The sequence below is a fragment of the Diprion similis genome, chromosome 14, assembly GCF_021155765.1.
Source record: "Diprion similis isolate iyDipSimi1 chromosome 14, iyDipSimi1.1, whole genome shotgun sequence".
Taxonomy (NCBI): Eukaryota; Metazoa; Arthropoda; class Insecta; order Hymenoptera; family Diprionidae; genus Diprion; species Diprion similis.
In genome coordinates, this window is record NC_060118.1 from 10,049,011 (window position 1) to 10,061,131 (window position 12,121).

At 44.3% G+C, this 12,121-nt stretch overlaps 1 protein-coding gene across 1 annotated transcript in view; it reads left to right on the forward strand.

The window, feature by feature from the left end:
- The first annotated feature begins 2,839 nt into the window (after positions 1 to 2,839).
- LOC124414474 overlaps positions 2,840 to 12,121 on the forward strand; it is a 50,455-nt gene continuing 41,173 nt past the window's right edge. The window contains exons 1-4 of the mRNA XM_046895422.1: positions 2,840 to 3,257; positions 6,729 to 6,849; positions 7,713 to 7,891; positions 9,551 to 9,649. Coding sequence (XP_046751378.1) covers positions 2,840 to 3,257; positions 6,729 to 6,849; positions 7,713 to 7,891; positions 9,551 to 9,649 — 817 coding nt within the window. The remainder of the gene's footprint in view (positions 3,258 to 6,728; positions 6,850 to 7,712; positions 7,892 to 9,550; positions 9,650 to 12,121) is intronic.

Consider the following 12,121-nt stretch of genomic DNA (forward strand, 5'->3'; position numbering starts at 1 on the left):
GTTGGACTCTGTTCGGTTTCCATTTTTGTCGAAAATTTTTTCCCCACATCCTGATTCACTTTCTCGGCGCATCGTGCGTGGGAGAGGGGGGAGGGGGGGGGGGGGGGTGAAACTAGATGCAGGTTATACGATCCCGCAGCGGCGACCCGACGAGCTAATGGCTCGCCCCCGTTAGATGGCGAGTTCGATACCATTCTCAATTATGATAAATCGCGTATAATTACAGGGGGGGGGGGCAGGTTATCTGGGGACCAGCTCGACCGGTGACCGGTAGCGAATAGCGTTTCCGAGTTGGCGGAGGGATCGGAGGGGCGGCGATTTGCATGCGACCAACTTAATCAATGCCAACACCTCGACTCTCGGCGTTCGTTCACCGTGTAGAAACGTTTCCAGGGGGTGCTTCGAGGGGTGGGAGAGGACCGAGAGAGGAAGAGAAAGGAGAGCTGAGCTATACGGCGAAAGAAAGCATCAGACGCGATGATAATTAAACTGAGATTAGCGCTGGATTAGCGGCTGCGCCGATTAAGCAATTACTGCCTCAGAGATTATGCAATTATGGCCACACGATTAACGGACTGCAGTCCCGCGATGCACCGCCCTCGATAAAAGCGACGGCCAGAAAGGGAGGCTCGAATTCACCCCCCAGACCTTTTTCCTCGTCCGTTGGATGCAGAGTGGTCCAAAACGGGGGTAGTTGTTCAAAAAATGGGTAGAAAATGGCCATTCGTGTCGAATCGTAGGTGGCTTTTTTATTTGTTTAATTTTTTTTAACCCTTCTTTTTTAATAACAAGGTTTGACAGCGTAAAATAGATTCTCAGAGTCCGTTTCTTGAAAGAAAAAATTTCATTTTCCTTAACCTCGACCCGATTTTAAAAAAAATTGCAGTTTGAATCAACCCTTTACCAAATTCTAACCTTAGATTTGTGATCAGGAACCCCAAAAAGCTCCCGAGTGAGAAAATTCAGGTCAAAATATTGAGTAAAAAAATGTGTGACTTAAGGGGTTAAGTCAAGCTACTATTTTTTCGAAAATGGGGTGAAGGTTAAGAAAAATCAAAAGTTTCTCTCAAGAAACGGTCTCCGATAATCTGTTGCAAATTTTCGAACCCATTTATTAAAAAGTACCAAAAAAAAAAAAAAAAAAAAACTTGCAATTCGACGCAGATCGCCGTTTTTAGACGTTTTTCAAACAACTCAGCCCGTTCTTTGATTTTTTGAAAGTCGAAAAAAGCGCGATCGAATGCTTGCGGATCCCGCAACAATCGAGATCCGGAATTTCCGCATCTAGGTCGAGGGTTGCGGAAGGGGCGCGATGGGATGAAGAGCGGCTCGTTCATGCGAAATGATCCAGGACCGTTGGACCGAAGTTTAATAGATTTATGGGGATATTTTCATGCGGTTATGGCCGCATCCAGCCGGCTCTAGTCGGCCCCGTTATCCATCTACACACATGAGCCGCTGCGCCTAGCACTCGCGATATTAGCTAGCCACCCCTCGCAGCGAATCCCCGCGACTTTGAATTGTTCGGAAGTTAAATTTTCCGTCCGGATAGGCAAAGGTCTGATCGAATTCCGGCCGACGGACGAACGGCGACCCGAGCTTTCCTTTTGTCAGGGTGCAGGTATTCAAAGTTTGATGAAACTCTCGAAAAATAATAACGTCGACCTTTGACTGACACGTTTCTACGGTTCACGGATGGTAAAAAAATTTCTCTTACGTGATCTTCAGTCAATTAGTATGAAAAAAAATCTCGATCGCATCCCTTCTCTTGTTTTCTTTAATATTCTTTGAATTGCATCAAACAATCTGTTAAAAAATTCATCACGACTTGCCGATATTATAAAGAACCCGAATTGTAAATCAACGATTTTTTTCTTTTTAGTTTTGATTCTTTGACAGGATGCAAATGGTCACGAAAGATCAAACGTGTGTACCATTTAATTAAAGGGTGAAAACCAGCCTTGAAGTTTTTCAGGATTTATTAATAACGAAGTAAAATCAGAGTATAATATGCGCAGTTTTTTTAGACTCAGAGCTTACATCCTTTATTTTTAAGGATAACCTTAAGGATTAGTACGTCTTACTTTTTAAACGGTTGAACTGACACATAACAAAGTGTCTAGCGTCTTTTGATTCACTATACAACATTGACTGGAGTCCGGGAACCAAGTTGGGATAAAAATCTCTTTGAGCAAAGACTAGAAGCTATCTCTGTTCTCGTTGAAAGTAAAAAGGAAAGAAAGAATGAAAAAAAAAAAAATCGCGTTGCCAGCATACTTAAGCCGAGACAGAAATGGATAGCGAAGTGAGGCGAGGTGAGGACTTTGGCTGGCGAATATTTCCCACCCGGCTGCGTCGCGCTTTCCGCACGAACGAGCCGCTCTATCCTCACCTCGTATGTCTTTCTGTCCCCCACGTGTCTCTACGTCTGTGTACTCAAGAAAAAGACTCCTGCAAGGCGAGAAACCAGCCGGAATAAGAAAAACCGACGTGAAACGGTTAGGAGACATATGTTCCCAGTCCGGAAGGGTAAACTATCTGAGTCAATGGTTTCACCCTTCTCATAGAATCGTCCTTGACAAAATTGATTTTCGTCATTCTGTGCATTTTTTTTTTTGCCTATAAATGATCATTTGTTCAATGTGTAGTTTTTATAACCAGTTATTTCGTTTTTTATGACGTTGGTATCATTGAAGGGGCGAATTGAAACTTTGCTAAGTTGTTGCTTGTAATGGTGGGAACAAACTCTGAAAATGTCAAAATTTTATCATAATTTAAATGTGTATTGAGATCAGTAAGGCCACTAAACAGCCCCAAGATTTTACGATACCTTATTGACATGTCGACTCGAATTTGGTTTACAGACGCGTCGCAGATCAAGATATTGCAGCACACAGTCCCCGACTTCGTCGAGAGTGGAAAGGAGAAATTCGTGATCTTGGATTGCGACTACGACCTGGATGGTACGCCGAGTGAAGGGTTGGTGGTGAAGTGGTACCGAAACGAGGTGGAGTTGGTGTACCAATGGATAAACGCCAAGGACGAATCGGCTACGGACGGTTGGATGAAGCCACAGAGCGTGTCACCGTTCGACAAGTACGTCGACCTGAGCTACCAAGCGAGTGAAGACAAGACGAAGATGTGGCGGGCGGTAAAGTTGAAGAACCCGACTCCCGAGCTGACCGGGAACTACACCTGCACCGTCTTTGGTCTCATGGGAACCGAGGCGACCAGCAAGAAGCCGATGATCGTTTACTGTAAGTATGAACATCCAGTGATCAGTTGGGAACAGGGTTGAACAGATATTGAGGTCCGGGGGGTGAAAGAGGGACGAGAAGTAAGGGTGGTTAAAAAATGTCGTGGAAATTTTTGATCGCTGGTCAACCACCAGCCGCGTTTTCCTCCCTAAGACCAGGGCTGAAATCCATTCCGGTAAAAGGCTGGCTGTGGCCTCGGTGAGTAAGAAGTCTGTGGGAATGAAGGAAAGCCAGAACCAGCCCTCTTTATCATCCCCGATATACACGTGACACTGCGGTGAAATTCATCTCACCCAAGGGCTGCGTGACACTCTCAACTCCCGCGTTGTCTCCCGGCCTACGGTTCCATGTTCAAGACTAAGACTAAGAAGAAGAAGAAGAAGTAGGAGGAGTTAATGGATGGTAGCAAAAGGCAATAGCCAAGCCCAGCATGCTCTGCATGCGGTGCTCGTAACCCAACCGTACACCCGAAAATACCTTGGAAACCTTTTCACTCAAGGCAGGGTAGACTTTACTCGGAAAGGATTCTCCTTCTTGCCTCACAGCTTCGGCGGAATTTTTTAATAACGCCACATCTTATCATCGCGTGGTTCACCACAGTTCCTTTGATGGTAGGGTGGATGTAGGTACAGGCGAGAACCATCTCTTCAGGTCTCTAGCTTCCGAACTTATGACTGCAGGTCCACGTACCCGAGAAGTTGTTCCACAAAAAAAATTGTCCTCACGTATGCAGATGAAGATTTCAGAACGTATACCTACGGGCAAGTCAAAAAAAAAAACCGCTGATATGAAAAATCGTTTGGATCGACACCGGGTGGTGGAGACTTGTGTTTAAGAAGAGGTACCGTTCCAGTAGGGTTCTTAAACAAATGAGGGTTAACCCAGGGAGTGAACTTCCTCCAGAGTTATCAACGTTATCATCCTTGTCATTCCTCCTCTGCCGAAAAAGGGGTTTTTTAATAAGCCACCTGCACCATCGCGTCGCTTCCAACCCGAAGTGAGGAACGATGGTTGGTGTGTACCAAGCGGAGTTCGATGAGGCGGTAGCGCGAGTGATGCTGGGTAGGAGAGGTGGGAGGCTGAGTTTTCCATGGTCCACTGCTCCCCGACAAACGCAGTGCCCATACAATTTGCATCCTGACCCTCCCCCGCTTTCCCCTTTCCCTCCCTCACTCTCCCCATCACTCTCCACCCGGCACTCGCTCCCAGCTTCCTCGTGACAAATGACGGTCGTTCACCATCCGCTTCGACCCTGCGGGTCCACCGGGGTTGGTCGGAGGAAATTCTTTGGTGGATTCAGCATTCCTTTTCTCTTTGGTCCTTCTCCTGCAGCAGGTCCTGCCTCCGGAGGAACTCGAGCTTCGGTTCGCTGGTCAATTCACGGTGGCAGCTGAGAGGATGATGACGACGTGCCTTCGACGACCGCTGAGGAACCTCCACCCGGGTTTTCTATTATAAAGGCGTTGTACTCGAGGTCTGCAGGTCGACTTCCCAGTTAATTAACAGCCTCTCCAGATCCGCCAGATCCTCTTTCGGTGAGCTTTTCTCCCGACTGGAAGAGCCTCTTCACTAACGTTGGGAAATTAATTTTCGAAAAGCAAATGGTTTCGTTGACAATAAGCCGGAGGTTTACTTTCCGTTTCCTTATAACCGCTCAAATCGTTCCGTTTGTTCGCTCGACTGCGCCTTTAACGAGATGTGATTTAACTTTTTTCTCCCTGTTTTTTGCTCGCCAATTTTAACCAAGTATATTTAGCGGTCTCCGCTCACGTTCAACCGTTTCATGTCACCGTTGCAACGATCGGTCCTTCGGCTTCTCCGCACCGCCGCAAGTGTTATTTATCCACCTAATTTACGATCATATTTCAAGGCCCCCTTAGAACGGAATATCGAGGCTGGGACACGCGAGGGTAAATCTGCATTGAGAAGGGGGATTTATTTATGGAACAACGGTACCCCAGTCTGATAGGCACGACAGAGAAGCCATAAATCGGGAGCTGCGTAAACACGCTTCAAATTAAATATTGAGTCAACTTTATCACTGAGGGAATACCGAAAGCCTGAACATTCCCGGCTCTGCGTAGGGCTTCTTAATTAACACTATAAATTCTCAGCGGGCATCATCATGTGCGCGTCCCATCCCGAAAGCTCAATTTCTGCGATGGAAATTCACTGGATCTGATAAGACGGCCACCGTAGCCTGATTATGGCACTCGTCAGAAATAATTGAGAAACGAAAATCGTTCAAAGTGAGGTTGATCTTAATCGAATACGTGAACCGGATCGATTTGAGGCGGAGAATAAATGAAACACAGTATGAGATGTAAGAAATGAAAGAGAGAAAGAGACGGGAGCTGAGAAATAAGATAGAATTCGACGCTGAGTTGAAAATACGACCGTCAGACACTGTCTATCCATTACTATCGCGTCTACAGAGTCTGTTTTCTTTTTCTTTCAATTCTTTCTCGTCTTCTTCTTCTTCTTCGTATTCTGTTTCTTTTTCTTACACTTTGTGTTTCTTATTTTAACTCCACCAGCAGTGTCACCCATCCTGCAGCAGACGCTTGGTATATAAAGCGTTACTCTACTAGACGTTACTTCTGCCTTGCAGCACTACTTTTTTCCAACCCTTTTCTCCACCGCTTTTCCCCTTTTCCCCAAGAATACGAGATATATCCGAGATGTGCTCCGGATACGAGAGACGCTGCGTTACTCCACCCGCGAGGAATACGGAATCAATATAAGACGCCGGATGAGATGGTTAAAAATGAATCGAAGCTGTATTCTCAGCCTGTCGTTGGGGGGGGTGGAGGGCTCCACTAAGCTGGAAGTAATAAGACGGGTCAGATGCTCCACGATCTGTATGAATATCCCAGAACCCTTCGCGCTTGGATTGTTCGTTCGTTCGTTCATTCATTCACTTATACGTAACTTTCTGTAAACTTTGGTTGGCTGTATAAAAATGGCCGATGATTCATCGACTGCCACTTTTAGCCGTGAGACAACTCGATGAAATTCTTCACCGTCAATGACCTGTTTGAATGAAAACTTTGTTGCCATGATCGAGCGTCAGGATGAAATCGAGCAACCTCTTGCTACTCGAATCTTTTAACACCAAGGCAATTACGTTCAAGCTACGGGTGTTACGAACCGTGATTTTCACACTTCGCCAGTCGGTTGATCTTCTTCAGAAGCTCTCGAAAGTCTGTATAATTTTTCGTCCAAATTCTCACGGCTGTTCATCTTCTTCGCCGGTATAATTTATCAAATTTCACTTTCAGGTGATTTAAGAATCCTCTCTCTCTCTCTCTCTATCTATCTCTTTTTCTCTTTCTGCAACTTTTGAGGTCATAATTTTGAGTAGAATTACTCTAAGCCCCTGGGGTTGAACCTGGGGAGATTAAAGTGTCACGTGAATTCCACCCCCTGGTTTAAAGAGCGAACTAATAAGCCATGAAATGTTTGTTTCAGCAACGGGGAAGAACTTCAGCTTAATACAAACTAAAAAAACTGTCAATGGAACGGAAGGTGTGGAACTGACATGCTTCGCCGAAGATCTCTACCCGAGACCCAACCTCCAGATATACGTCGAGTAAGTACAAGTTGCCTTCATCTCGTGATCGATTTTCATCGCCTCACGTTTTTTAACGTGAATTTGTTCACAAAATCGGCTTCACGTGGCATTTTTTTTAAGGGTTTCGTGAAAAGCCGGTGATTTCCCGCAACGCGATGGTTTGGAAGGAGTTAAAGTGGCAAGAAGAGGGTGGAAATCAGTTGTTTAGATCGCGGATAGGAAGTGGGTGTTATTTAGGGTCCGAGTTGCACGGGTCACAGGTTCGTTGGGACCACGACAAACGTGAAGTTAATGAAGACGTTGGTGTTTTACAAGTTGTCCACATGGGAGGAATGGTGGTAGCGGGTTCACTGGTGAATTAAGGAATTACAATGGCGTGTGGAAAATTGTTATACCGCGGACTGTTTATCAGACTCGTGATGGTGTGTCGTGGATCTATAATTGCGCGCCAAGTAATTACCCCGCAATCTAGCCAGCCCATCGCCGCTGTCGTTTCTGAGCCCTTAATAAGCCCAGCCCCCTCGATTCTCGATCAGATCGCGATGATCAGCGCGTGTTTTTTTCGTTTGCTCCTATCAGACGTGCGACATCGACGTGTACACCGTTGTAAAACAAAGGCTTTTCCTGGCCTGGTCCGGTCTGCCTCGCTATGTTTACTGTTGACGCTTGCCCACCCTGACGTACGTCACGTTCCATGGTGCGTGTTTCGAGTCAATCCCCGTTCCGCTGTGTCAATAATGCAGCAGACCGTGTGGCCCTTAAAGGGATGAAAAATTAATCGGCTGGAAGCACCGCGGAGAGTGAAACGCGCTTGTTGATATTGACACTTGATAATTCACGACCCTTCGAAAGCTCATGATGCTGTATTTCTATTTTTTCAGTGGCTCGGAACACATCCAGAGGCCAGAGGTCACGCAGTCTATGGACAATATGTTGTACGCGATTAGGTCGCGGATTCTACTCAAGGATAAGGATCTTCCGGAGGAGGTCACGGTCGGCTGCAACTTGACGATACCCGAGGCCAGATACTCCGTTTCTGATGACTCGGTCTACTACCCCGGTAAGTCAGAGTGTCACGTTAAATCGACGACGCGGAACCTGAAGATTCGCGTGGTCACGACGCACCCTTAAATGGGCTCGAACTTCCACTGCACTGGAGAAGGAGTACACGAGGAACATGACCCCAGGCGCGATTGATGGTTTGAAAAAGCGAGAGAGAATGATCGGTAATGACGTGAATCAGCAGGCATTTGTCGGGGAATGGACGTACATTAAGACGATTACACGTATCAGAAGTAGGATCTTTTAAGCGGACTGAAACCTTGACCTCAGTTGAAACGACGTCTTTAAGACAAGTAGTTATCCTCCTCGGCCTACAGTAATTGCGCCATAGCCAAACCCCGGAAGAGGTTCTTGAGTTGTTCGTTGGAGAAAGAAATATTCATAGAAACGTTTTGAAAGAAAATTTTACCTCCGGGAGAAATAACGAAACGTACTGCAGGTAACCGGACGAAAAGAAAAGCAGCTGGGTAACTAGTTTACAAAGTGACGATGGGAACGCGAAAAATCGGGTCAACCATCGGCGGGAATTGAAATGTAAGCACGGACAGGGTGGTAGATGATGTCTTTTTCAAAACATGAGATTCGCGTTCGTCGTTGTCACGTCGTTACCAGACTGCCGTCAGCTTTGTCATTTGATCCATTCGTGCTCGTTGCTCTTTCCATCGTTCCTGATGCACTCGCTTTGGTAATTGGACGTTGAATTAAACGACGCGTGCTGCTGCTGCAGGGGTGAAAGCAGCGTGGATTTCACCCCGGGGTGAAATCTGATGTTACATGTAACGGTCTCGTTAGCCAATTGCTCCAGTCAGCCTTCCCCGAGTGGAATTGGTACCAGTAGGAAAAAGTATTTCCATCTTTCCGCTCATTCTATAATGCAAAAGCTATATTGCGCCGCGGTTTTCGTTCTCTTCACATCCCTGGGTATATAAAAGTTTTCGTAAACTATTCCATTCAAAAGTTGACGGTGTAATGTTACTTCGCGTGAAAATCCTCAGGGATACACCAGTTGGCGATAAAAGTACGTATAAGCAGTGAATTTATTTCTTGTACAGTTCCGAAGGGGACTTTACGACGGTGATCACGTCTACCTGGCTGTCTTCCTTCGCTTATCTGCTGAACAAACATCTTTAAACGTGGCATTTGAACCTCCTGTCGCGAACCTCAAGCTGGTCTTTTCGCCTCGTAAACTCTCTTAATCTTTACTGAGGTACAGAACAGTGAAACTCTCAGTGTTCAGGCTCTGTTTTGTTCCCATTTTTTACAGTCAACTCTTGATTATCAGCTTCTTTAGGTTCGTCTGCTTATACAGCCAAAACGTTATACTTCTTTGCGCTATACTTCATGTAAAAGTGTCATCATGTGTCTGCTTTTTTAATCAACTAAATGAGCGCGTCACGTAGCTGAATGATTCTGACCAGCTCGATGGCAATAACTGGTGTCGGCTACTGTAATCCAATCGTAATACTAATCGAACCGGGCTGTGATTAACCTAATAGATTAAGGGGGTTTTCAACTCCGGCAGTGAAGATCTACAAGCGTGAGAAATCGTGGAATTTCTTTCACCGCTAGGGCTGAAGATCCCCTTTAGAAAAGCGCTTTTTAGACATTTTTGTGCATACTTGATAGACGCGGAATCCGTTTGATGTTTGTTACGCAGGATCACCCATTACTACTACCACCGCTACGACCACGTTGCAGCGAAAAATGGACATCCAGGCATCAGACAACTTACAACCAGACACTGACATTGGTGGTGGTAAGATATAGACATGCTGCTATCCCCATATTTTCACCACCACAGAGATCCTAACACTTTCTAGCATCGTCTAATAACTGCACACTGTACCCTTGAACCATTTCCCCAGCGGACTTCTCTCCCCTTCTCTCCAACTCTTTGTCGATTCCATTTTTGGGGACTTTTCAAACCGTGTCTCGAAATAACGCTCGAAAAATGTTCCAGACTCTCGGGGTGGAAAATCTTCACCAGCTTGACAAGCTCACTTAAAGATAATAAAAAGCCTTTCAGAGCTCGCCTGAAACGCGATCTGTCTTTCAATCTATCGATTCTCGGCAGCTCTCATTCAAGTATCTACAAGTAAAACTCTGGGAACTATCTCACTTGAGAAACTCTGGTAAGAAGAAAGTGGGAAAGAAGAGATTTTCACTGACTTAGACGTTGGATACCTGGAAGTGTACACATGACTTATCCATTCACTATTAGTTGAAAAGAATAAAATCTGAGCAAATACAAAGAGAAGTGAACACAACCGTACCGTGCAGGAGAAAAAAAGGATGTTAAAGAAGAATAAGCAGACTCTTTTGCATCAATTCAAACTCAAGTTTCGCGCCAACTGCAGACCCGCGATTTTCACCCTCGAATCACTTGCTATCCTGCATTTCTAGCACCGACTATCCTTGATGTTTAAGATCGGAATGGAGAATATCCTTCCACGACAGGAACTCTCCGCCTGGAATCGGCGCTCAGAAATCCTCACTCCGGCCATCTTGCACCCCGAATGGGCCCCTCAAACTCCACCTCTGTAATCCCGCAGCCCTACAACCACCCCTGAAGCAGCAAGCGAGCAAACTGTACCCACCGCACGCTATCGCCGCTTTACTTCACTCTGCCTGGACTCTGTGTCGTAGTTTATACAGTTTTCACCGCATGTAGCCCAGATAATACAACTATACGTATCATATTACACTAACCCAGTTTGCCACTTTCCAACTTTCTAAACTCTTGTTTCAGCACCTTGATACACATCTCGCGGAGTTGTTACCATCCACACTACCGCACTAGGGTGGCGCAAAAAAAACCAACTATTTTTTTTTATTTGAGTCTCGTGTGACAAAATGTTAGTTTTTGATGTTTGTAGAGCCCAATCCAACGGACAGCTCGAAAAAAAAAATTTACGAGGTCACTCCAAATTTTTTAAAATGTTAAATATCGTCAAAATATTAAATTAAAAAAATTACATTTTCATTATTTCGTTTGATTTTTAATTCATGTCGCTGTGTATTGTTATCGATTCTTTCTTACTAAATTTACGAAAAAAAATTTATGAAATTTCAATATGAATGTTAAAAGGTCGCTCGAAAAGACTTCAAGAAATGCACCAAAAAATTGCAAAAAAATTATGAGCGACCTTTCAAAATTCAAATTTTGAACTGAAACTTTCGGAAACTGATTTTTTTTTGTCTATAAAATTATACCGTAACGAGAAACAATATTTAAAAAAAAATCGATTTTTGACGATTTCTGACGTTTTAAAAAATGTGGAGCGACCTCTTAAATTTTTTTTTTTTGAACTGTCCTTTGGAGTGGTCTCTTAAAACATCGAAAACTAACATTTTGTCACACGAGACTCAGAAAAAAAAAAAAAATTGTCGGTTTTTTTCGCCACCCTACTACCACACGCATCGCATGGTGTTTGATGATTTTTGATAATTCTTCTTTGCACCGAGATTGTTGTACTTTTTCGCCAATTAAATATCGTTCTTCCTCCTCGTCAGCGTAATATTTTTTTTTTCGTTTCTCTCTATTCTTACGACAAGTAAATTGTATGACCGAGGAATGGAGATCGTTAACTTATAATGGACTGAGTTCAAGGCAATCGATTCACCCAACTAACACCGGTGCGATACTACTGCGACGATCATTAGTGGCTCTGCGATAACGGAAATAGTTGACGAGGTTTTATTTCAGCGTTTATGGTATTTCAGATCCGTTTTGCAGCAAAAAAAAAAAAAAATCACGCAAAACTTACGAAAATGTCCACCGGTGTAAAAATTTTTTTCTCCCGAGGTTGTATCATTAGTAAGAGTAAAAAGTCGGGCGTCTAGGCTTGAACAAAATTTTTCACCTTCAAATGTTTAAACAGAAGTACCGAAATCAATGGTACAATTATATTGCTTTTCGATTCTTGGATTGTCATATATTTTTGCGATTTTTCATACCCAAAAAGTTTTTTCTCAGAATTCCATATCAAAGCTGCACCTTAGAAATTAAAAAATTGAATCCGTCTTTGGTTTTCGTCCGAATTTCTGAAGAGTATCGAGGTAACGTGAATGCGGGATTGACAAAAGTTTTTTTCGATCGACAAAAGTAGTTCTAGTTGATCGGGTTGTTGTACATACATTGACCCTAAACTCTACTCAAGTTAACAAGTTTCTGCTTTCCAAGACCAAAACATTTTTCTAATCAAACGATTGTATCTTGGCCAATAAG